This window comes from Gouania willdenowi, chromosome 4 (assembly GCF_900634775.1).
Source record: "Gouania willdenowi chromosome 4, fGouWil2.1, whole genome shotgun sequence".
Classification (NCBI taxonomy): domain Eukaryota; kingdom Metazoa; phylum Chordata; class Actinopteri; order Blenniiformes; family Gobiesocidae; genus Gouania; species Gouania willdenowi.
Window position 1 is genome coordinate 9,919,894 of NC_041047.1, and position 27,039 is coordinate 9,946,932.

At 37.1% G+C, this 27,039-nt stretch overlaps 1 protein-coding gene across 1 annotated transcript; it reads right to left on the bottom strand.

The window, feature by feature from the left end:
- Positions 1–1,996: 1,996 nt before the first annotated feature.
- alg6 (ALG6 alpha-1,3-glucosyltransferase) lies at positions 1,997–25,744 on the bottom strand. Its single transcript, XM_028445349.1, has 14 exons — positions 25,579–25,744; positions 25,294–25,378; positions 24,184–24,273; positions 22,943–23,031; positions 22,699–22,781; positions 22,305–22,369; positions 21,240–21,425; positions 17,638–17,773; positions 13,189–13,274; positions 10,621–10,705; positions 9,862–9,932; positions 9,061–9,129; positions 5,702–5,894; positions 1,997–2,495 (listed from the first exon to the last, which is right to left on the bottom strand). The coding sequence occupies exons 1-14, from the start codon at positions 25,706–25,708 to the stop codon at positions 2,298–2,300; spliced, it is 1,566 nt and encodes a 521-aa protein (XP_028301150.1). The 5' UTR covers positions 25,709–25,744; the 3' UTR covers positions 1,997–2,297.
- Positions 25,745–27,039: the final 1,295 nt, after the last annotated feature.

Here is a 27,039-nt window from a genome sequence, read left to right on the forward strand (position 1 = left end):
AGTTTGCATGAGGTGGAATTGAATAGTTAAACAAAATCCAAAAAAGAAAAAATGGAAATGAGTAGAATCAATGTGGTTGTTCTAGGAATAGAATATATTTGTTTTGGGTTCTTTTTGGGGGAAAATGTGCAATTTATAAAAGTGGGACGATATATTATTTATCAGACAAGATATTGCAATACTAACACAGGTGTTTAGATGAAAAACAATCCACATGATCTACTAAACACCAGATTTGCATGTTCTCCATGTAGTTGTGTGGAATTTCTCCAGATACTTCAGTTTCCTAAAACTAGTAAAGACATGTGCTGGGTTATTCTTACTTTTCTTCAGTATTTTAATTTTACATTTCAGCTTTGAGTAATATACTATATGAAAATAATAATTCAACCTTTAGAATCTAAAGATTGAATTATATACAATGTAGCCCTACAGTGAAATGTGTCCCTGAATTTTACCTATTCTGTTGATGAATAAAATATAATAATAATAATAATAATCTGTAAGCACACAAGAAAACATCTTATTTTTCACTTTTATGCTTTATTCAATTAACTAGCTGACTGGCATTTTTAGTGAGAAACAAATCTACCTGTACCTCTGTTTTCAATTTTCATTCATGTAGCCCCTATGACAATTTGTGTACTCCTGGGGGTACCTGTACCCCACTTTGGAAACAAGGCTTTAGAGTGTAAATAATGTAGTTTCATGACGATTTAGTATAAAATTTTATTAACAAGCTCCACCTATCCCATGGCAGCGCTACTTATTTGGCTGCTGGCTCAGAGTCTCAGATGCTCGGGAAGCCCTCGCTGACCTGATAACATTTATAGTTATAATGGATTTCTTTTTTTAATACCCACCATTAACTAGCTGAGAGATTGGAGAAAGAAATAGCTTTGGCCTTTTTTTCTGTGGTATTTCAACTTTATAGCATTATGTTCCGATGTGTCACCTTCCATCATCTTTTTTAAAAGCCTCTCTCATCACTGGTTGTGTTTTAAATGTGCTGGTCTTTTGAACGAGGCCCTTGTAGCATCAATGGCTTATAATGAATTTTTAATGATGTTAAGTAAAAGCTTGGGAACACATCATTTCTGTCCAATTATTGGCTCTGGGGACCTTTAGGGGGGATTGAGCAGAACACTTGGTTAATACAGTTTTTGAGACGCTTCTTTGAATCAGATCATTTAACAAGCTGAGGATTAAACTGAAGGTCTCGCTGTGTTGTTGATCATTTCTATTTATAATTCCAGCAAATCAATTTTAGTCTCGTTTTTTAAATTTATTCAGACAACTTATTTTTTTCAGGAAATTTACTTTGATCTCTTCACATGTTTCGGCTGTCAACTGCCAGTCTTCTTCCAAGGCATCTGCTGATCGCTTTGATGTTTTCTTGACTTCCGCGAAATAATTCCAGCAGGTTCATTTTGTCTTGTTTTAGAATAATATGTTAAGGTTCAATTTTTTTCAGGAAATTTATTTTAATATTCTGACATTTTTTGACTGTCAACTGACAGTCTTCTTCAGAGGCATCTGTTAATTGCTTTGATGTTTTTCTTGACTTCCGTGTAATAATTCCAGCAAGTTGATTTTGTCTTGTTTTTGAATAATATTTTCTGGTTTAATTTTTTTTCAGAAAATTTACTTTGATCTATTCACGTTTTGACTGTCAACTGCCAGTCTTCTTCAAAGGCGTCTGCTGACCGCTTTGATGTTTTCTTGACTTCCACGTAATAATTCGAGCAAGTTAATTTTGTCTTATTTTTGAATATGTTGTGTTTTTTTTCAGGAAATGTACTTTAATCTCCTGACATGTTTCGACTGTCAACTGCCAGACTTATTCAGAGGCATCTGCTGATCAATTTGATGTTTTCTTGACTGAAACGTACGCAAAAACATGTCAGGAGATTAAAGTAAATTTCCTGAAAAACATGTTGCCTGAATAAATGAAACCTTGACATATTATTTTTGATTTAGTCCCACAAAAACTGAGTTTGTAGAAAGTATTTTTATTGACAGATTAAAAAAGTACAGTGAAAATTATTCTGCACAAACATCACATCACAAAAATAAATCAATGATTTGCAAGTTTATTTTGGTCTGTGTAAACTTTAACTGACATGATTTCAAATTTTCTTTTGGTCCCAGACGGCAATTATGATTATTTTAAAAATCATGGCTGAACTTGAAATTATAAATCATTAGGTACAAGCCTGTAAAATCCCACAATCCTCTCTGTTCTCTTGACAACTTTATGCAGATTAACAAAAGCGCTACCTCAGTTTGTCCCACATTCAGTTGGTCTTCTTCTGGCTCTTTCTGATGCGAGGTCCACTGAACTGAACTATGTTGAAGTAAACAAAGAATCCCAAAAAGTGCAGGAAAGCCGTGTTGGAAACAAGCACAGGAAACAAGTCTGGGAGATGTGGAGGAGGAGCCACGGTTACACTGACGATGCTCAAAGCAGTCATAGCCGTGATGCTAACGTAGAACTGCAACAGAAAAACACTGTGAGATCATAGAGATGCTAAATGTGGATCATTTTGTTGATAATTACAATTTTTCTTTTTAAAAACACCAGATCTCATCCAACTCAAACCTTTCTAAATGTATATAAAGCAAGCAAAGGTGCACTTCCAAAAGGGGTTGCAGAAAAAATGATTAGTTAGACCATATGTGTCAAACTCATGGCGCAGAGGCCATCACATGATTACAGTCATTTTTAATGTTACACTGTTGAAAAAACTCAAAATTATTACAAAATCCTTCAGTTTTTCCTCCAATTATTACATAATTTTTCCCTTAATTAAACATAAACTGGTCACAAAATCTAGGAAATTTAAAGTGAAAATCCTGTTTGGACTGATATTTATTTATTTATTTATAAATAATGACATCTGTCACTTATTGCTTGGATATTGTTGGTTTCTTACATATTTAGTTTTTTATGTATATGTAGAAGTGCAAACTAGGGCACAATGATGTTGAAATTAATAATTTTCCCATATAAAATATGTGACACACATAAAATCAAGCTAACCCCTGAGCTAAAATGAGTTTGACACCCCCGAGTTAGAAAATTAAGTGTTCTTTGTTCTGTTTCTTGTTTTTCTGAAGACTGACAAAATACAATTTTAATTTAAATTTTCCTGTAACAAAATGACCTGAATGACAGATATTCTAATCAGAACTAAATTGTATAAACCACATAAACAAAGTGAAATCAAATGTATTCTTTAACAAGCCCGTTTAAATTTAGCCGTACGTAAACACTTTAAGTCGTGAGACGCTCGCACACAGATGTGGCAGCGATCATTCCCTGCGTCTCTTTGGACTTTATGATCCAGAGATAAAGCTGTGAGTGAGACGGAGGAAACACCTCACAGCCGCCCTGCCACTAAAATCCCATGAAACCTTATCGCCGTCATCAGGCTCCGCTATTTATGCTGCTTGTGTAAATAAATATATCTATGCAAACCTGTGTTAATGACACGCTGCTATAAAAAGATACCTTCTCTAAATCTCCGACACCCAACCGGTGTCCCGTCCGCTGAGGGGCCCGCGCTGAGGCCACTTCAGACACCATGTGGAAACTTAAATAAGTGATAAATAATTCTTGGGTTGGCAGCGGCGTTCATCCCCGGACAGCTTACACAGCTTACAGCAGCACATGATATTTATTTATACAGTTGGTCTTTCTGCGCACACACACACACACACACACACACACACACACACACACACACACACACACACACACACACACACACACACACACACACACACACACACACACACACACACACACACACACACACACACACACACTTGCAATTTAGGTCCAGTGACACTTTTAAAATGCAGGCCATCTGGGATCCTGATATCAGCCATAGTTACAACAAGATCAGCCACTACAAAGAAGAACAGGGGCGGAATTAAGTCAAGGCACATATAGCTGCTTATTTTTTGCAATAAGACACAAATTTGAAGCGTACAGCTTCAGAGGTGCAGGTATAATGACGACACTTCTATTTTTTTCGTGTGTGTGTGTTTGTGTAAGGATATACATACGCGTGTCATTGACTTCTAAAGATTTTCATCGCGTGAAATTTCATAAAACGGGCATAATCAGATAAAGATGAATCAAAAATAGAAATACTTACAAAACACTTAGGAAATCAGGCTAAATAGGGCAGAACATTTATTTTATTGGTTTGAGAAGAAAAATATGTTTTTGAAGTAGCACTCGTGGCCGGACAGTCGCATCACATTATATTTTAACACTTTATATGACAGATAATTTTTTTTGAAAATTCAAAGTGAGTGCATATATAGAAGCTGTACTACATATACTGTCTTTTTGTGCATTAAACCTCCTCTTTTTTACTGAAAGAAATGCACTTTTACAGAAAATGTAAACATCATGTCATGACCCATATATATGTGTGTGTGTGTGTGTGTGTGTAGCTATATGTGAATTATTTATGTTTTCTCAATACAAGTGATAAATACATTTTATTTATATATACAGTATATTGCTATTGTTAGGCTAATGCTAAGCTAATGCTATTGCTAGATTAATGTTAATATCTAGGTTAAATCTAATGCTAGGTCAATGCTAATGCTTGGTCAATGCTAATGCTAGGCGAATGTTAATACTAGGGTAAAGTTAATGCTAAATTAGTGCTAATTCTAGGCTAATGTTAATGCGAGGTTATTGTTATTGTGAGGTTATTGCTGTTGCTAGGCTAATGCTAGCTTAACACTATTGCTAGGTCAATGCTAATGCTAGGCTAATATTAGGTTATTGCTATGCTAATGCTATGTTAGTGTTAATGCTGGGCTAATGGTAACGCTAAGGTTAATACTAGCGTTAAGCTAATGCTAATGCTTGATTGATGCTAATGCTAGCCAATGCTAATGCAGGCTAATGCTAATGTTAACTAATGCTTGTTATAATGCTAGGTGTTTTGGTGTTTGTTGTTGCCGTCTCTGGTGCATACTGGTGTATTTTTGCACAAATATTCCAATGTGGTTTTTTTCACTGCAAATGGAAAATAAATTGAACTAATGCAAAGATAATGCTAAGCTAAGCTAATGCATTGGAACACAGGCCAACACCTGTATCCTCACTCAAATGCAAATATTGTAGTTTATATATAAGTATCAGGCATGAGCATTTAGTTTGGTTACAAGGAAAATTTCCATTGTAATTGATTAGTTAAGGAGAAGAGCGAGCGTTGAGAGATAAACGTCTTCTCGCTCCTTTTTGAATATGTATTTGATCTATTTCGTATTGTTTTGTTTTCATTTTTAATAATTTTCTTTGCATATTCAAAATGAACTTCAATCAATAGCCATAAGATTTCAAAACATACCCAAATAGCACCAGTACATAATGTATATGTCAGCTTTGCCTGCAAACGTGCAGCATTTCTCCACATTTTGCGTTATTTTAAGTCTATAAATAAAGTCAGTGATGGAATAGTGAGAAGTCAGTGCAGCACAGAGGAATGGATAAACAGAAGCGGGTGAGTGTAAAAGGGAAGTCATCTCTGTGCTGCTGAATAGATCTGCTCTGTTAGCAGGAGGAAAACACAGGTTAAGTGTAAATAAAGGTAGTTTTAGTCGCTAAAAGTTTTATTGTGAAATGAATGGACCTGAAGTAGACTAAAACAGTGCTTGTGAACCCACTGACCTTCCATCGCGTTGCCCGGGCCAGGTCCATTTTGGGCAGCCAGCAGAGCAGCTTGTGATAGGCTCCCAGTCTGAGCTCATCCTCTGAACAGTGATCCAGTGCAGACAGCAGATAGATGCTGAAGTATAGGAAGGCCAGGGAGGTCACCACGTAGGGCATCAGCAGGCCGTCCTTCACCAGCAGCGGCAGCATACTGCACACGGGCAACAAACACAAGGACACCAGTCAACTTCCTGCTGAATTATCTCAACAAGCCCAGAACAAAGAACTGTTAACTTTGAAAAGTGCATTCATTGCAGAATGTGTGTGTAAAATAACTAATTTATTTATAGCACATCTTTGGCGCATCAGTCCTTTTTATCCAGAAATACAGCCACATCACTTTTATCCTGCATGCTTGTCCTCTACGGAGACACATATGGAGCTTATCTTCCTTCAGCAAAGGAACAACGACAACAACAACAGTTGACTTACAATTGTGCATCACCCCAGTTAGAAAAACCAATCCAATCTCAACAAATTGCTTATTCAGATTTGTTTCCAGACAAGAAGACAAATGTTTTCCATTTTGGAAATACATACTTCCTTGTTTTGAACAGACTGGTTGCATTCAGTGCTTAAAAATGGCCTTGCTTCAGCATTTCTCACTCAATTGTGTGAACAAAAGATGTATTTCACTGAGCGAGTGCGTCTAGTCGTAGATGCAGATAATGGGAAGGTCCGAGGAGGACTGTACCGTGAGGCGGCTACAGAATGACCTCCTGTCCCCCACACAACACACACTTAGACAAAGGCATGCAGACTATGCTGTGTAATCCACAGATATCCTTATACTAAATCACAGGCACAACAATTAGTGCTGCCGGAAGAATTTAACAACAGCTGCTGGAAGTCAGATAGACATTTGCAGCCATTACTTATCTTTTCCATTCAAGGGTGTGCAGCTGAACGCGCAATGCATCATCGTTTCATTTCTTTAGGGATTAATTTAATAACATTTCTACTAGGTTGACAGCAGCAACAGAAAACAAAAGGAGGAATAAATAGACGTAACATGTCACCATGGATGTCTTTATTGCGCTAGCCTAGCCACGAGGAGACGCCACTCGCTTTTATTGAGCGCAGCACCATATCGTTCATTAGGGACTTTAATTTGATAACCAGACGATGGTCATAAAGATGTCACATTACTATACTGGCTGCCTTACACTAAAACTGGGACCAGTGAATGGTTCTACTGGTCTTAGTTGTTCCAATTGGTGAAACTCTTTAGCACAGGTGCCTCCAAATGTATAAACCCCATAGTTCTAGGGGACCCTTTCTGATTTCACTTGTTACAGATACTTTATTAGGGTCCGAGCACCAAAGGTGGTGCGAAGGCCCTATTGTTCCCGTAGGGATTCTTCTTCTTAATCTTCTTCTTATTTTACGTATTTCTTTAGAACAGAAAAGGAAAAAACTAACTATAGACAAATGCAATTACAGTTTCTACTTTAGATTCTTCAAAATCCTTCATCAATTCAAATGTTTTCAGGGCGACTGTGGCCCTGTGGTAGAGTGGGCCGTCCAATAACCGAAGGGTTGGGGGTTTGAATCCTGCAAGTCATTGCCGTCATGTCCTTGGGCAAGGCACTTTACCCACATTGCCTTGTATGAATGGGTATGAATTGTGCATGAATGTTGGTGGTGGTCAGAGGGGCCATAGGCGCAAAATGACGGTATGCCCCAGGGCAGCTGTGGCTACAATGTAGCTTATCACCACCGGCATGACTGGTGTGAATGAATAATGGTTTCTGTATGTGCTTTGAGTCTCCTTGAAAAAAGCGCTTTATAAATCTAAGCCATTGTTATTTATTATTATTATTTATAATGCTTGACCTGAGAAGTTTAAAGGTTTTATTATTTTCCCAACACCTCCCACTGTATTATCAAAGCATTTCAGAGTAAGCTGAGCGATGTACTCAAAGCAGTTATCCTATTGCCATCTACACTAAGGTCCATCAATCCATCAGATTCACCGGTGTACACTTTTTTTTTAAGTTTTAATGTGTGTTTTTTAAAATCTTGTTCTGTATGCATTTTAAAAACTGACTCTTAATTTGCTACCAGATTACAAAAAACAAAATAAAATCACCCTCTAACTAATGATTGAGGGAATCAATGAAAAAAACACTTTAGGAATGTGTATAAAGCCCTAATAGCACTTTGATGATGTTTAAAGCACAGAAAAGTTGATTTAGCGTAACATGGTCCCTTTAAGCAAACGCCTTAAACCCAACTGCTTCCAGGACTCTCTTGAAAAAGAGATTCTTCACCTCAGTGAGTTTCCTGGTTAAATAAAGGTTAATTAAAGTATCAAACATCTGCCGATTAATTAATAAACTATCAGGGTTGCTTCCTTGATCAACTCATAGACATCATATATACATATACATTTATGTTCCAAAGACCTGAAAATAGGATTATGTCATCAAATGGTTCTTTGTTACTCTGATCCATTCCTGTGATTCAAGCATAATTGTAAAAACCAGCATTAGGACTTAATAATTATAATTAGTGGTGGGACTCGATTAAAAAAATTAATCAACCCAATTAGAAACTTTGTAATTAATTAAACTTGATTAATCTAAATTAATCGCATAACAATATTTGACACCAGAAGCAACGTTTTTCCAATGTCATCAATGAGTGCCAACATAATGTGCAATATGTAATATTATAAACTAAAATGAATGCCCACGAAGCACAGCAACAACTTCTCCTCGGTTTCTCCCATTTCTTGTATTGTAGTCTGTGTGCATCAGTATTAGGGTATATCGGGAACTCGTGCGCTGAGAAAGGTTCTGCGCTGTTTGGAGTGCAAAAAAAAAAGCCATTAACGACCTAAGTCATTTTAGTGCGGTATTTTTCTGTAAGTAATTAATCACAATAAACACGTTCAAATCCAAGCCCTAACAAGAAGACATAGTAATCAACATCCCCCACTAGATTAGTTGTCATTATAACTCACAACCTTTTCCTAAATGTCCTCAATCTAAAAACTAAATAATTGCGTGCTTCTCAATTTCGAACTCCATCAAGGTATTGATGGATAACCGTTAAAGATAGGATAACCACATTTGGTTATCCTGTCTTTAACAGATTCTGAGAAAAGCTGTCCCCTTTGTCACGAACGGACGGAGCTCAAACATATGTCCCTCGTCCACACTTTGTGGCGGAGGATAATAATAATCACTACAACTACAATGTGAAAAAGTCTTCAGTATCGAATGAACTCCACCAAGCCTTTGGGAACAATTGAAAAAAAACAGTTCATTGTGGGTCTTGCACAGTCTAAATAAGAGGATCTTTATTGGTACCTGAATGTGGACGTGTGCAGGAACCAAATAGCCACCAGTGGAAGTTCGTTCAGCAGGAGGCAGACTGGCCTGTAAAACACAGAACTTTGATGTATTTACGACAGCTAAACACACAAATTCACTAAAGGACCTAGCTGGTTGCACTGGCCAGAAATGACCCCCCTCCCCCCCTCCACGATGAGGTCCCTGAGCCCATAATTACAGTCAGTGGTGTTCAGCGATCCTGTTACAGCCTAATAATTGATCCTGCGTAAACAACACCTCGAGCTGCCGCCTGTCATTCTTTCCTAAGCCTTGAACATGTTATTACTGATTGATTCAAAGGGACAGGTGGGAGATAGAACTCCATAGTTATTAAAGCAACAATCTACTCTAATCTATATTAACAGGTAAGCCCAGATCTAGCCAACAAATCCCCAACAGATTCACTTTCCATATCCGGCGAAATGATAAAGAAACTTAGACGTACACACAGTCCTGCATACGAGTGCCAGCTCTAGCCCTGCCCTGTTAAATATGATCCAACAATACGTTCAATATCGTGACAATAGAAACAGTGTGTCCAAGCGTGATGACAGAGAGGAACGAGCTCTCTCTTATCATGTCTATCCAGGAATAGCAACACGACTTTGCAGCTCTGCAGTCGCAGCAGGAGGCTGACATCACTTTTACCAAAGCACATGCGTTCAGGTCGTTTACAGCCTGCACCACATCATTTTAGAAGCAAGGTGGGGACGTGATAAACGCTTTGTTTGTCATTAAAAGTCGTCAGAAGAAAGTGACAAACACCTCTGTACTTACAAAGCAGCTAACAGGATGGACTTCTCATGGACGTGGTAGGAGAAGAGAAAAAATGCCAGGGATGAATTCACCTGAAATGTTAAGATTAATAACATTTATTTTACACACGTAATAAAGCAGTGGTTCCCAACCTTTTTTGGGTCGTGACCCCATTTTGATATCACAAATTTCTGGTGACCTGAGGAACTTTTTCTTGTCTCTAGAATTAGCTTTTGATCATGTTTAGTGGCATGTTAGTGCACAAAGTGACAAGATATTTTCATACTGCATTCTAATTGAACTTCATTTATATTTGAGAAAGTTTAAGTATAGAATATATATTTATTGTGTGTGATGTGTTGATTTGAAAACAATTAAAATATCATTTTAATCCATCCATCCATTTATTTTCTGACCCTCTTGCTCCTTTTTTCAGGGTCGTGAGGGTCTGCTGGTGCATATCTCCAGCTTTCAATGGGCGTTAGGTGGGGGTACACCCTGGACAGGGCACCAGTCTATTGCAGGGCAATACATTTAATCAATAATGATTTTTTTTTTTACCAATTACTAGACATTGTAGGCAACCCTAATTTCATTCCAGGTGACCCCAAGGTTGAAAACCACTGTAATAAAGGGTCCGTCACACAAAAGGGAAATCAAAAAGTATGAAAATAACTATCATATATGTTCGATTATGCAATTGTTTTAATTATTTTACCTCATTACATTATTTTATTTAATCACATACATTGTGCTCTTAATGGGGATGAAAAGACTTACCAAAGACATCTTAAAGTGCCAGAAGGTCGGTCTCATTAGCAGTTTGATAGAAGACGGCAAAACCGCCATCAGAGTACAGAAAAAACTACCAAAAAAAAAAGAAACAAACAAAAAGCATCAGTTTAGGAAACTCTTGCAAAATCTGAAGCAATAAATGATCAATTTTCAACAGTCTGGGTTTTATAAACGATGTTTACGAATAACATTCATTAAAAATGTTAATTTTGGTGAAACCGTGACAATCTTTCCACAGCATTCAAACCGTGAACAGTGATGACATTGTTTGGGCCTCAGAAGGAAACCTAGTTAATGACAGATTCATTTCTTATCTGTGATGCCTTTTTGATCTGATTTTTGATTTTTAGGAGCAGAGAAAGGAGTCATGTGTTTTTGAATGCCACGCTTTGTTAGAGAACACCTGCAGTGCAACTAAGACGTGCGCTCTGTGTGAACTAAGCAAATAACAAGCCCTTCTCAGGGTTACGAGGCATTATAACCTCTCAATTGTCACCTGCTGTGGGGTAAAAGCACAGGAAGAGACGGACTGTGTCTGCGTGAATGTGTAGAAATGCAGTGAGAGGTCGAGCAGCGTGTTTGAGGTGTGAGGACAACATGTTGTCAGACTGGAAGTCTGTGTGGATTATTGAAGAGAGGAAGAGATATGATGAAAGCTCCAGTCAGTGGTGCTGTACGTGATCTTTGAAGGGCTATAGGCAAGGATCTCATTACACAGTCTGTTCAGTGCATGAACAATGCACTCACACCAAGGTTACGTTTTCAATTACAAATACGTCTTCAATTATCTATGTTCAATTACAACTAGGGGTGTCCCGATCCGATAATGATATGAGATATCTGTCCGATACCAGCCAGAAAACAAATATCGGCTTTTATTGGACTGCATCTAAAATCTCCGATAAATATTATATTTATTCTATTGTAGAATACTGTAGATATGATGTTGAAGGTTAACATTTACGTAACCAATTGTTTAATAGTAAATGAGTCAGTTTTTCTCATCCCTACTGTTGCTGACTATTGTTCTCTGTTGAAGTAACATCACTTGATCAAACCTTTTCTAACATTCCACACTACAAAATAACTCATAAAAGTATGTATGATTCGTGCTGATATCGTATCGTATCGATATCAGACAACACTCAAGGGTGCAATATTGGTATTGTATCTGAAGTCAAAAGCCTATAAAGCGTAACGTTCCTCTTGTGTTAGCTTTCTGTTAGCATCTCTTAAGACATGGGTCAGTTTTGGCCCCGTGTCTTAAATCAGCTGTAAAATACACTAAAAAATATTATCTATCATCTCATTTGTTTCTCATCTCTTGGTTACCTTGTTAGGCTTCTTAATCAATGAAAATATTGGTATTAATAATTTTGGTGTGGGCGTCTGAGCATTTTTTCTGTCAGTATAGCCTTAGATTTAAATTCTTTTAAATGGTAAAATGACAGGAGAACTGACAGGTCGAGGAAAAAGTTGAAATTAAACATGTTTTAATAGTTGTTAACTATGTATGTGTAAGCCATAGAACTGCAACATGATTCAACAGGTGTGTGTTTGATTAAATTGTGATTGATGTGATTACTTTCCATCCCAAATGCAATTATAAAGTCAATTACCTGAACTCAATTACAATCCTGACTCACACTACACCATTAACTGAACCACTCCCAGCACCAGAAAACAAGACTTGTCGTCATAAAACATGTTTGATCCCTGGACTTATCAGTCAGACAGATCAGAGTTCATGTTATCAACATTGCACTAAATTTAGTGAGCTATGTTGTTTAAGCAGGCTTCACCATGACAAATGTATAAGGGTTTTTACATTGGAGTGAGCAGGACTTTAAGAGCTCATCCCATCTCATCATTTCTCTCTATGGACAATCACTTAATCCTAGCGAAACGTGTAAATCAGGGCTGTCAAACTCATTTTAGTTCAGGGGCCAAATATGGACCAGTTGGAGTTAAAGTGGACCGTAGATTTTAGGTGGAGAAAAAAAAGTGTTATTGTGTTATTTTGTGTCATTTAGAGGAATTTTGTGGAATTGTTTGAGAGAAACTGCAAGATTTGTGGAAATATTGCGAGTTCTTTCCACAATATGCAATTAAAAATGACTGCATTCATGTGATACAAACAAAGGAAAAAGGCAAACCCCTAAAATATTGTGGAGTTGTTGAATTTGAGAAATCTACAACTGGATTATTAAGTCATTTACACAATAATTCTTACAATCCACATCCGATCTGGATGAAACTCTATGGGGTAACTTAGGAACCAACCCAACATAACTGAGTCAAATTTCATAAATATCAGTCGATTACTAACCCAGATATGATTATTTGATAAAATAATGATAAAAGGGATTTTTCAATTTTTGAAACTGATTCAAAATTAGTATATTGTTTTGGATCCCGGTCAAAATGTTATGAAATCTTTAATGGCGTAAGATTCATCTTTGGTTACAGTTTTGTCAAAATCCATTAAGCAGTTTTGATGTAATCCTGTTAAAAGACAAACAAACAAACAAACAAACAGGTAAAGTGTTTTACCTGAGGTAGAGCTGAGAATCAGCAGACAGAATGGACTTGATCTTTATCACAGTGTTGAGGCTGCACCATGCGTTTGCCACCTTATCCTGTAAAACACACACACGCACACAAAAAAAACAACAACTTAGGGGTCAGCTCATTGATATTATGCAATCTTACGGTAAATACACCTGGCAATTGTATTTAAATCTAATTTTTTTAAAAAGAAATAGACATTAATAAGCTGAAGTTAGAATAATTTCAGAATATGAATAAATGTTGTTATTGTTGTTATGCAACTCCTACTACTTAGAACTATATATATATATATATTAACCCTCCTGTTATCCTTGGGCTCAATTTCAACCCACTTTATGTTTATCATTCCAAAAAATAATAGTTTTTTTTGCTTCTTAATTCATGACTTGATTAAGCATAACATTATCATGATGGTATTTTTTCAATGTGCTGAACACATATTGCATGTATTGGTGTAACTCTAGGGTCAATTTGACCCCAAGCTGTTTTAGTTGTGTAAAACTGAAACGTGTGACTTTGCATCCTCACACCTGTTTGGGGGGATTTGGAAAAGATTTGCATGAATGGTTGTTCTGCTGGAAGCGGTTCGTACTCTTGTGATCATTAATGTTGTCAGTAAGTTTGAGAAGATTTAAATGACGCAAATTACAACAGTCATCTCGAAGCGCTATGAAAATGTATATTATTTTTTGTGCCTGACACAAAAACCAGGTCAACAATTTTCTGAAAATCATTTTCTGGAGGCAAATATCCCTGGGGTCAGACTGACCCCAAGGGTAAAATGTCTTAGTAATATTTGAGGATAATAGGAAGATTAAAAATGTCTTGTGCATGTGCACAGACTTGTAAGAAGTAAAGAGACACCCTTCATTCTTCTGTATATGTTCGACTTGTGGGTTGTGTTGTGTAAATCAGTATTTTTCAATCTTTTAATTGAAAAAAAAAAATCCCAAGGCACACCACCAACCAAAAATGTTAAAAAATGAAACTTTGTAGCCTATATTAACAATATACAGTCATTCATGTCAAAGGAATCAAATGAACACAGAAAAGGTTCTGATTTTTAATATTTCTTCTTCCTAATGAAAAGTACAATTAATTTGCTGTAATTTTTAATAGCAATCAAATGAACAAAAAAAAAAATATATCAATTTTTTACATTTAATTTTTCAAATAAGCAATCATTCTTGAATACAAAAAAAAAAAAAACTATGGTAAAGTTAAATATTACTTTGTTTTCCATAATGTATTTTTTTATATTCTAAGTTTGTATTATATTTATATAATATATAAATATATTATTATTAGTACTAAAGACATTTATACTAAATTATAATAATACAATTTTGTTCTGTGTTGTTAAATGTAAGATTGTTAGTTTTCAAAAATGTTTTTAGGTGAAATTTAATCATTTCCCAGTGGTTGAAAAACACTGGTGTAAATGACAAACACACAGGTGGATGTAATCAGATAAATAAGCACTGTTCAGTGTAGAGAGGCTACAGCTCATATTAAAGCCATTAATGCCATTTGGCATCATGATGTCACATGAGAGAAAAAGGAAAGACTGGCTCAGCTCTGTTTATCCCGAGTGGACGGTTTCAGAGTGCGACTCTGTCTAGCAAAACTATTCCTGGCCTCCATTCTGAGCTACAGCTGCTCACTGCTACAGCTGTTTGGGTCCTAATGGTAGCCCAGTCAGCAGCACTGTGCGGGAGCAGCGTTGTCTCATCTCTCCCTCGTTCCTTTCCTCCTCCTGCCCCAAATATCCATCACGGGAATGTTCCTGAAAGAAGAGGTTGGTGTATATGGGCTGGGATGAAGGGGGGAGGGGGGGACACCCCTTTGGCAAATGTAAGTGGCTAAGAGCGGCATGCCCACCTCACATAGGACATAGGCTGGAATTTCACAGGGAGAAGCACTTGGTGTCTTTTTTTTTAAGCGGGCGGCAACGTGAGACACCAGAATGCAGCTCAGTGTGTAAACTTACAACTGCTCCCACCCTGAAGTCACCAGGACCACCAGTCATTACCAGTCCTCCCCCCTTTCCCATTTTCTCACCAGCCCTTCCTTCTTCCCCCCGCCCCCCCCCGGGACAAAGGTGAAGGGTGTTACAGGGTTTCAGAAAGCAGAGCTGCAACTGTCAGTCACTCCTCCATGACACATTTCAGCACTCTTCTCCATAATCGTCACTTACCTTTTTTAATTAATATCATATTCCCCGAACCGACTGATCACAGAGCACAGCTATGTCTGTGCGTTTGACCGTCAAATGTAAACTTGTGTCGGCAGCTCCGATATGCCTTTAAGCGTAGTGTTTGCCCTTCTCATCGGACCATATGGCTTAAACATGGCTGCGCTGTATACAAAGTGCTGAAAACAAAGTTGGCCATAAGTTAGCAAGATTTATCTCCATCCTTCCACTGTACCTCCCGAACCCCGACACCTCCCAGAGATAGAGTGAAACTGATCTGCTGACCTTTCACAGTTTTATTCCACAGTTTTCTTTGATCCTGCAGCAGGGGATCTGTTTCCAGTTGGCTAAGCACTGCAGGGTGGAAGAGATTTCACCATGCTGGGAATATGCAGTGGTGTCACCAGTCAAAGTCAAGATTGCGGATGTAGAATTTGAACCAGTTTATAAAAAACACATTTCGGGGGTGTGATCGTTGGTCAAAAATGCACTTGAAAGCATGTATTGATCTTGTTAAAAGCAAAATGTTAAACTACAAAAGTTTCCTACGGAGCCAAAAACATTGTCAAAGTTCATTATATATTGTTCCTTATGGGCCATATTCTCTGGTCTGGACTTAAAGCTGATATCCGGAGCTTCTGAGAAATCTATATTTATGTATCATTTTTTTGAAATACAAAAAAAATAACTAACTAGTCTTTTACTATGGTCTACTGCTGGTTACCCGGTTACCCATTCCACGACTGCCAATGTATAAAGTTTCTACTAAAAAAGAAAAGAAACGGCCGAGGCAGGGGAGGAAGTAGAGCTGTTGCGGGCGGGACATCGAGACGTTCTCTCAGAAACTCTGTGAATGAAGGCGGTCTGAAGCAAAGGAGGCAGACTTTTTTGGGGGGCTGTCCAGAAATCACGGAACATGGAGTTTTCCCAACGCTTGTAAATGTCATTGAAATCCGTGAAATTGATAAAGTGCACTTTTAACTTGAAACGCCTTTGTTGATAAACAATGAAACAGGTTGATTTGATCAGATCAAATGAGCTATTAAAAAAAAGCTAAAAAAAGAGCTCAGATCATGCACAAAAAACTCCTACGCAACCTTTTTTCTGTTAGTGGTTTCATTTATCAAACATGGATCCCTTTGATTTTCTGTTCGTTAAATTGACAACTATAAAGTGGAATAAACTAAACGCTGGGTCATTACCAAATCTGCATTACATAATTTCTTTTGAAGAAACCATTAAATAATTGGTTAAGTTCAGAGTTAAAAATAAGTTTAGCATTTAATTTTGATGAATGCAGATAACTTGTTTTAGAATTTTAATTATTCACACTTTTCTCTGAAAATTCCCTGTTTGCACATTTTTAGAAGTTGAACCACAAGGAGTGTTAGCCATCTGAACCACCTTAAGGGCAAGTTGGATTTTTATTACAAACAAAACACAAGTTTGTGACCTGCATGTCAGATTACGGCCATTCTGAAAGCAATACACAACCCATCAATTGAATGCACTTCAAATGACATGTCTAAAACTGAATATTAACACTAATTTGAGTCTTTGGAGTCATTTATAACAAATCTTAGCTTTAAACACATGGACTATCAATTTATATGAGGGCAACACTATTTTGGAGACTTCAGCCAGAGAAGACCAGAGAACATTATGGTGGATGGATTCTGACGTTGCACTTACCAGGAAATGAGAATACTGGTCGGTACAATATTTGGATGTCAGCCATCTTACTACAGACCCACGCATGACTTCCAGCCGAACAAAAAATGCGCATTACAACAGGGAAGTCTACGCTATAATGGCAACCAGTGGATGGCTTTACCTCATCGTAGCTTTGTATGAAGTACAGATTGACAGTGACTCAAGATATATTTGCAAAATGTTTTACATATTTGGGTCTTTAACAGCTATTTTTGAAAGACTAAAATTGGTTGGTTAAATTGGAAAAAATTGTGGGTCCCAGGGTGAGACCAGTAGAGAACCCCTGATTTAGATCATCTCTGCTCTTCCTCCTCCTCCTTTCTATATCCTCCCTTTAATAAAGTTTGTTTCACCCTTCCTTAGGGAGAGCTGGTGATAGTCACAGTTATGCTATAAAATAAATATATTTCAATTAATTGCAATAATAAAACATGCATAGCTGTCACGAAAAGATTGCACTACGTGTTCGACAGCATGTGAAGACAAGTATATATGTATAAAAAAAAAAGAACAACCCACTTTACCTCAAACAGACCACGAGCCACGGGAAAGACCCTCCTCAGCACCTGCACGGCCTGGCTGGGGTCAGAGAGGAAGGGCCACCAGCAGAGAGCAAAAGTCAGCAACACTGTGGCAGCGACTTTCACCAGTAGAAGGAGCCTGAATGATGGGAATGAAGTGAGAATACAAAGTCAATACAAAAAAAGAAGAAGAAAATGTTTGAAAATAAAGAAAAATATATTTTCCGAAACACGTTTATTTGTGCTTTTGTGTTTTTGCAAGATTAATGAAACAATTAGCACGCAGTGTGTGTACAAGAGCTAAATTTGGGCTTGACCCTTGCGTTGAGGAATGCAGTGAAAGCCATGCATCAGCTGAAAGCCTTCAGTGAGGGTCAGGATATCTTGTCAGCTGTACCTGTGAAGCTGCTGGTTAAGTTGCACACACAGGCATAGCTGAGGAGTTTGAGCATGGCGAAAATGTCATCTGGACATATCTTTCCCCCACAGGCCTTCTAATCCAGCTCTCCATCTGCTACTCAATGTCCTCGGTACATTGTTACTAGATAAACAGACACTGGACACACTGGTAACAGCATCCAATGGGAGCATCAGCGCAGTCATTCTAACTCTCCTGAGAACACGGCTCTCGTACTCTTATAATATACGTCTAGAGTTAGCGTTCACTCAACACCTCCCTCTACACGGTGTTAAAATCTTTTATAAACTACAAATGTCATGCTGCGTTGCCCTATTTATACAGATATTGATATGAATGAGGTGATCCTGGCTTTCGAGCTAAAAATTGCTTTCATGAAGTCATTCTAGCAAGACATCAAGCTGTGCTCATGTCTTCCTTTACTGTATATCTGATACCATCAGAAACCTACAATAAAGTCACAAACTAATGAAGGAACAAAACGTTAAGAACCAAGATTTGAGTCCAGGGAGAAAAAAAAAGAAAATTTAGAGTTTATTTTCCAATATTTGACGATCTATAAAGAAATGATTAACATTAGGGCTGAACGATTTTGGAAAACAATAGCATTGTGATTTTTTTCCTCAATATTGCAATTATTTTCTCAACGGCCTCTTGTCATGTATTTTTCAATGAACACAAGCAATAAATCAATCTGTTTCAAAATAAAAATACAAAATATAAATTTTAAAGCATAGGTTGCAACAATAAAGCAAACAAATCTGTGGCTTTACCTCTTCAACGTCTCTAACTAACTTCACGTTTCATGAAACATGTGGACTGCACTTCTTAAACACTCTCTGAACCTAACAGGACAGTAAAAGACAGGACAAAAAAAAATTAAAAAAATTGCAGCCTTCGCAGTTGGAAAATAGAAACAATTTTATATCGCGATAATATTGCAAATGCAATTAATCGTTCAGCTCTAATTAACATAAGATCAAAAGGCTGAAACTGTAACTCTTAGCTCAAAAATGAAATTCCACTCAGGCCTGAAATGGAGTAACGACAACAAAAAAAAAAGCTGTTCACACAGATAAAGAATCAGCCTGAATTTTCTACAAATTCCGACCTTCATATCTAATGGATCACGTATGAACACAAGGCAAACCATATGTCTGAACCATATTCTGTTTTTGGTGTCTGCCATGGACAGAATTCATGTGGATTTCAAATCCTTTATACATTTTATAAGCTGCTGTTGAGTTCTCAGCTGGTAAAAATACCTCGAATAAAATCCCACATGCATCAAACTGTATTTAGCCTTGCACACAGCACTGAGATGGAAGCTATGGGAGTTATGTTGCATCCCATAACATGCAATATATTGCAGAACAGCTGAGCAACATAAAGTATGTTAAAATCTATAGTGAGTGCAAAGCTAATTGAAAAGGGTGGAACAGTAAGTTTCTCTTCTTGGGTCAGGACGGCAATGAAACAACTTTTCACGCTTTGATAAAGTGAATTCTTTAAAAAATACATGCAATTTAATCCCTCAATGAAATAAATTCAAACCACATTCTAAGACAAATCACCAAATCGCAAAAGGTTTTGATTTTAAAATACAAGAATGAGTGAGAAAATCAAACTATTAATAGTATTAATATAAGACATAAGCCAGTGTCACTCTGTGCGCGCCCACTTTAACCCAAATATAAAAAGCATCATAGTCGTGTCTAAGGAGGAGGAGAAGTGCCACCGATTTTGAAACAAGTCTAAAAACTAAAAGGGATGTCATGGTGTAATGTTGATAAAACTAAAATAAACCAATTAAACATTTCCCAGAATGTTCACAACTTGATATTTTACCAACAATATGGTAAAAGACGTACTTATGTTTGTATTTCACAAGTTTAGATTAGAAGAGCAATAATCTTTAAAAAAAGAAAAAAAAAAGTAACATTGTTTTATGGCATTATTGTAAATCTTTGAGTTTGCAAGTCACAACATGACGGCCCACCTAGTATTAAAGTGTCCTTACTTTACTAGTGTTAAAGAAATGCACTATACCTTGTCTTGGCCTATGCTCCAAAACAAAATACTATATAACCGACTATTATTATTAAACCAAACACACTCACATTCTACGAGGCGTGCTTCTAGTCATGATTTGGTCATTAATCGACATCGAACTAATTTACTACAAAAGTCTGTCATATTTAGATCATCTGAACTGAATAAACTACCTATAAAACTGAGGAACTCAACAAATTTGGATGTATATAAAAAAAACACAAAAAACCCTGTTGTACATGTGAGATTGAGCCATGTATTGTTTTATTACCATTTTTATTCTTTATTCGAGTGTCACCGCTTGCCCCGTTTTTTGATCATTTTCTCTCACCATTGCGTCACTCTCAATAGTCCACTTAGTTCCACACATGCTCTGGTTGAGTGTGTGCTGCTGTGAACTTCAGCATCAACTCTCGTAGCACCATTTACTGTCTCGTAAACTCCTTTCCTCTCCCTCTGAGCTCTGCCCATAACGGGTGATCTCTCATCCAAAGGTGAGCTGTTGCCACCTTCATGTCACCAGTTGGTCACCACAATCATGGGAAAGCTTCGTCACATTGTCTCCTAGCAACCCCAGCCGAAAAACACAATTCACGTCTATAGACGTCAATGGCACTCAATGAGTAAAGAAATATTCTTTCAACCCAGAAGCTGAGGCGCATGGTTCCTCTGGAGTGCCGCATCTCCCTGCCTCTCCCCGAGTGTCGCTCATTTCATGACGTAGCTCAGCGCAGTGAAAAATTGCTTGTGTGGGCGTGGTTTGTAGGGGGCATCGCTTGAACTGTACCCGCGGCTGCAGTTGGATATACTTGCATTTTGTACTTACACCGGCAGCAGGCACTTCCTGGAGGGGGCGGTTCAGATTTTAGTGATGTCACTAAAGCCTGACCGCTCATTTTTCAGAAGAGGGCGGAGCAGCAGCTCAGAGAGCAGGATTAGTCAGGATTGCTCAGAAATTCAGAATGAAAGCCCAATAATACTTTGGGGGTGTTTTTGATAAGGAATTAACATTGTAACAAGAAAACAGTTGATTTAGCATGATATATGCCCTTTAAAGAGAAAATGTCTGCTAAACCGATCGGTCCAGAGGTCAGAAATAAAAGCTACAAATAAAAACATGAATACACAGGCTTACCCTCGTCCCATCAAGCCCATTTTGATGCACTTTCCAAACAGGTAAAAGAAGAAGGGCAGCGAGTGGTACAGCTCCATCTGTTTATAGCTGACAGCCAGAGTGAAAGCCAAGGAGCCCGATGCATCCCAACCCAGAGCCAGGGCCACGATGCCCCAAAGGGCCAAACCCAGGCTTACTGCATTGTACCCAATGGTGTCAAGATAAATACTACACAGGGAGAGTCACTTATTGGGTCACCGTTACTTGATTTCTAAAATGTGGAACACATCTTAAAGCCTTTCCATAACCTAAACTCTGCTGTGATCATTAGTTATTATCACCCTACATTGTGTTCAAGTGCTCATTTTTCTGTGAAGTTTGTTTTAAATAAGTTATTTGAGGTTGAAAAATGGGTTTTGACGTCACATATGACGATGACTGACAGCCGTGGATCTTGCGTAGCTCTTTGTGAATAGCAGTTACGTCGTGAACTTTTCCGTTCAGTTTTTTCGTCTTGTTTGAGCTACTAGTACTAGTACTAACCTCTATAATCTGATCATCTGAACAAGAAGTTGGTAGAAGTTCCAGAGAGAAAGATGCTTAAGTTTGTGGATAAGTCATCAGGGCAGTACGCTAAATGGGCGGGGCGTGTTACCAGGGCTCCTCCCGCAGGACCTTACTGCGCAAACTGGCTCCAAATGATGTCAACTTTGCAAGATGGAAGCGCCCCATAGTGCCGTATTTAGGCTTCAATCTTCATTTATTTGTGCAATTTAGATTTCATTTAAGAAGTATGAAGAGAGTTTTTGTTTCTATTATGTTTCTGTTATTTGATGTCCCATGACGTGTATTTTTAAAGAATTTATAAATATTTGTTTTGTTGTTGTTCATTTGATTCCTATTAAAAGCACTTTTTTCTTTGTGTTTCTTTGATTGCTATTCAAGACACGTTGATAAGAATGACTGTAGTTTGTTAATATAGGCTACAAAGTTAATTTATTTTACATTTTTGGTTGGTGGTGTGCCTTGAGATTTTTTTCAATGAAAAGATGTACCTTGGTTAAAAAACACTGGATTAAAGGATACTGGAAGTGTCCGTAGTCGATGAGTATTGTTCCTGGGTACAGTAAAAAGCAAAGCAGAGTGGAAACCTGGGAAAAAGAATAACTTAATATAAACTTTAAAATACATTAAGCCAACATATGAAACATCAATCTCGGGAACAGGTTATTTAAACAAGAAATGTCTTTAACTTTTCTAACTTCAAAATTGTCTGCAGAAACAGAAATAAAGGATGTTGGGATCAAATAATTTAATTTCATAGAATGAACGAATGAATGAAATCTGAAAAATATTAATGTAGAGAAGTAGACATACTAGAATGAGTAATTTTCAGAAGCACTTCACAAAATCATTTTAAGATATTATAAACTGGTCTGATTTATTTTTACTGAAACCTCTTTAATGTGGTTTTTATCACCTTTTTCTTAGATGATCCTTCCACCAGATACAAACAGTATATAACCACAGCAGGGAGGCAAATCAACATATCTGCCACCAACACTGAAACACAAATATGAAACATATCAGACATTCTAAATATTGAAATGGAAAACGCAAAATACATAAACATCCGTGAAAGATTAGCTGCAGTTGAACAGACATGAAGCACTATGGGAACACGGTAAGTGTAAATTTAAGTAAGTATTTCTCAGTTACTGTACCTGTACTTCTCATGAAAAGCTTGTGTGCTGCACTTTCAAAACCTCGGGACTTGTGGAGCTCCACCCATTCAGGGTTAATTAACTTCGCTCTGCAGAAACATTACACACATGAAATATTGATTTATCATCATTAATTTAGTTTTATTTTCTTGTTTTAAAGATATGACTGTTTCAGGTGGAAGAATAATCACTCCTGGTAATCAAGGGTGTAAGAAAAATATATATATTGCAATATTTCACCGCGCGATTATCATATCGATCCAAAACAATGTCCAAATTGATTTTTATAATCATGTTTTTCACAAAACGTAAAGCCACAGTTTGATTACACTACAAGAGTAAATAACAAGTGAATAATTAATAAAAGATGATGATGATGGATAATGATGATCAAGGAGAGAAATTTTAACTGTGACTCGGACAGAATGCGGCCAATCCTCAGTCACGCTGTAATAATATGATCAATGATCTGATCAAATCAACCTGTTATATTGTTTTTATGGATTTCAATTACATTTACAAGCGTTGGGAAAACTCCGTGATTTCTAGACAGCCCAAAAAAATGACATCACCGCGTCCTTTCCTTCAGCCCGCCTTCATTCACAGACTACACACTTTTTGGCTCCTTATGCGTGGTGGGCGTGTCAGGAACCTGGACCGGAGAATTTGCGTAGGAGAGAAGTGCATAACTGCAGGCTAGCAAAAAAAGCGCTTATGTCCAGACGGGAGAACGAACCCCTTAAGTGTCAGTGAACCACATCAGACCTCATTAAACAACCTCACTCCGCAACACATTTTAGCTTGGAAGTTGATTGCATTGTATTTTCATAAAATATACTGGGCACTTTTATAGACGTACTGTATGTGGTTACTTTTTTTTTTTTAAGAATTCAAGAACTTAACAGAATCAGAATCTGTTGTAGAAACAAAAGTTAAACTTTTTTTTAAATGTAATTTGTTTGATCAACATACCACTTGTTTTTGATATTGGTACGTGAATTACAGTTAGTTACCATTTACTTGTTCTCACAAGTTTAAAAACAATGCAATAAAATTGTATTTCATACCATTTGGTACTTATAAAGGTGAAATTTGTAATTACTCATATTACAATATTTATCATTTCGTTTAGTATCGGGATATATCGGATCGTAACCTCACTCCTTTGTGTACGACACGTGTAAATGTTGTTCCCTGCATGGAAATCTTGTTTAATCTCCAGAATAATGAAAACAACTTGCATGTAGGCACAAATCCAGCTGTGATAGGCGGTTAACGGAGGGTAGTCCAGACCCCAGTAGTTCAAGTCATTGTCAGTGGTGTTGAAGTACCTGAGGAAGAACCAAGCTTTAGATACACATGTCTTTATAAAAGGCTATTTACTCAGGATTAATGATGTCTTTATTGCTGCATAGGAAATACAGGAAGAGATGGTACAGCTGCCAGACCATAATGTAGACCTACAGCCACAGCACATGTCATGCCTCCAAACAAACAGTGTGCAACTACACAAAGAATAAATTATAGGCTTCTATATAGGGCTAAGCTTATTTATCTTGTATTCATTCATGGAATTTCTTTGAACTATATTAAAGTATGTTTTTTATAAAATAATAATAATACAATACTTACGTTTCTATGGCTTGTGAAAAAAAAATCTATAATCGATTAACCACAATTCTATTGATGATTATGAACCTATTCCCACCAATTCCCGGTAAATTACAGCTCAGTTCCCTATACAAATAAGAACAAATTAATTATTAAATACCCTTAAAGTCACTCGAGTTTTCACATTCCTTATTTTTAAATTCGAAGTGTCTATTCATATGGAAACATATCAATAGACCCCGGGACTACTGATCCGGACCACTTCTACATAAGTGTAATGTGCCTATGTCTCACCATGCCAGGATGGCCGATTGGTCTAAGGTGCCACACTTCTGGATCCTTCCTTCCGCTAATGTGGGTTTGAACTCTGCTTTTGTCATATATATATTTTTCATTTTAACATATTTAACACGACAAATTCCACCTTTAAAAATACGTGTGCAAAAACAACAATAAATATGAGCTAAAATAAAAGTGACGGAACTTTAAGTCACGTGGTGCACCTATTACGTCACCTAAACTGGCCAATGAGGGGGGCTCCGTATAGAATAGACTGGCTGTCTATTAAAACGTTTCCGTATGAATAGCCACGGCCTTTTAAATTTTCCCACGACTCACTAAAACTATTTGCCGATCCACATTTGGGTCCCGACCCCCGAGTTGAGAATCCTCGATGGATCGTCGTCTCAATTGATTTGGATATTCAGATTATAAAATGTGATTAATAAGAAACCACTCACCATTGGTGCGGTGGGAGGTTGATGGTTACCTCCTGCCAGTGCCTCTGAGCCTCGTAGTCGCCAAAAATGGGAGGCTTTCCCGCCCCTGGGAAGATAATTCACCTGCTGTCAGACTGACAGCTCTTGATATCTGCTAGAGCCATTACAATAGCAGTAGAGCGATGGAAACCATCAGATCTGATGCCGTTTGGCGACGGCTCACAGCGGCTCTCCGACAAAATTAGACACTAAGAGCTTGGAGCAAAAATTGATGTAATAGCTAATTCTGCGTCGCTCATTACTTACCTGAATACGAGTTTATTGACACTGACCATCTTACAAGGACTCCCATTAACACACATATTGAAACAAGGCTCCACATCTGCATGATTCTGACCTCCAAAATATAGCTTTTTTTTTGCACAACTTGCCACATTCACACACGTTTAAAACCCGTGTATGTTTTTCCTGCTACGTCACACTGAAGGACTACGTTTCACGCGTTCATTGGCTAAACGCTATGACGCCTCAGCCAATCAGCAACAAGGCGCTCGTGTGTCGTTTGGGAAAATAGGAAATGTTGAATTCAATGTGATGGACGATCAATAGATTACAGGGACGAGTTCATTTTGACAATTCTCTGATGTTTTTTATGCAAAAAGCCTTTTTGATTTATATTCATGACACACTTCTCGTTGATTTATTGGCGTTCACTATTCGCTCAAATGTTTACCGAGGACCTGAATGCATCATTAGGTTAATATCTTTAACTAGAGCAAATTAACACCCATAAGCTATTGACAATAATATTATTGTATTCTTGTTCTTTTACTCAGAAGTCAACCAATATACAGTTGTTTAATAAACTAGCAAAGCTAATAACCAACGTTATTATTATTACACAATATAAAATATAAATGACAAAAACATGCTTTGAAAGTCTACATTATGTAACAATACAAGAATAAACTGGCTTGTTCAAATGAGACAATTGCTTTATTCTCTATTACAGTTTTGAACCCATTGAGAAAGCATTGCTGTTATTGTATCTGCATTTTAAAACACAAGTTGTTTACTTACTTTGTTTACCTAAAAAAAAAAAAAGAAGCCCCAGTTTGGGAGATGGTGCACTATTGTAACCCAATCACATACGCATTACTCACTCACTCATGTTTACATACATAGTTTTTCTTCATTTGACACACACATTTTGAATAGATAATGACATTCTATAGTAAAATTATCCCATACTAATAATGTTGTTGCTTCCTTAATGATGTGCTCTTTTAATTATCAATGTACATGCAAAAATGAAGATGTGGATAATATACTCACCACATAAATACAGCTGTTATTTGAACAATCACTAGCATGCGTGCAAATATGTATTCATATTTGTCTATTAAAATAATTCACATTTGATGTTTTGTTTTTTTCAAACCCTGGCTTTATGACAGTGTATCCCAACTTTTCTTTATTAAAGCTTTACATGACATGCATTCTGCTTCCACGGACCAAACTCATTCAATGTCACCAGGGTCATGTTATTTAATAAATAATTACAATTATGATGTAATCGTAATTGCAATTGTAACTGAAAATATCTGTTGCTGCTGTAATCATAATTTAGCTGTAATTGAGTTCAGATAATTGACTTTGTAATTGTAATTGGTATGGAAATTGTATAAAAACTGTCAAATTTCAATTTATTTAAACGCAGACTTGTGGAACCATGTTACAGTTCTATGGCTTACACGTACGTAGTTA

What these genes read in the sequence shown, in the direction of transcription:
- alg6 (XM_028445349.1), bottom strand. Translation starts at nt 25,708, where the DNA reads ATGTGGCAAGTTGTGCAAAAAAAAAGCTATATTTTGGAGGTCAGAATC. An exon ending in TGGCTCGTGGTCTGTTTGAG is followed by an intron (nt 13,275 to 17,637) that starts GTAAAGTGGGTT and finishes TGTGTTTTACAG; the next exon opens with GATAAGGTGGCAAACGCATG. An exon ending in GATTCTCAGCTCTACCTCAG is followed by an intron (nt 10,706 to 13,188) that starts GTAAAACACTTT and finishes TTTTTTTGGTAG; the next exon opens with TTTTTTCTGTACTCTGATGG.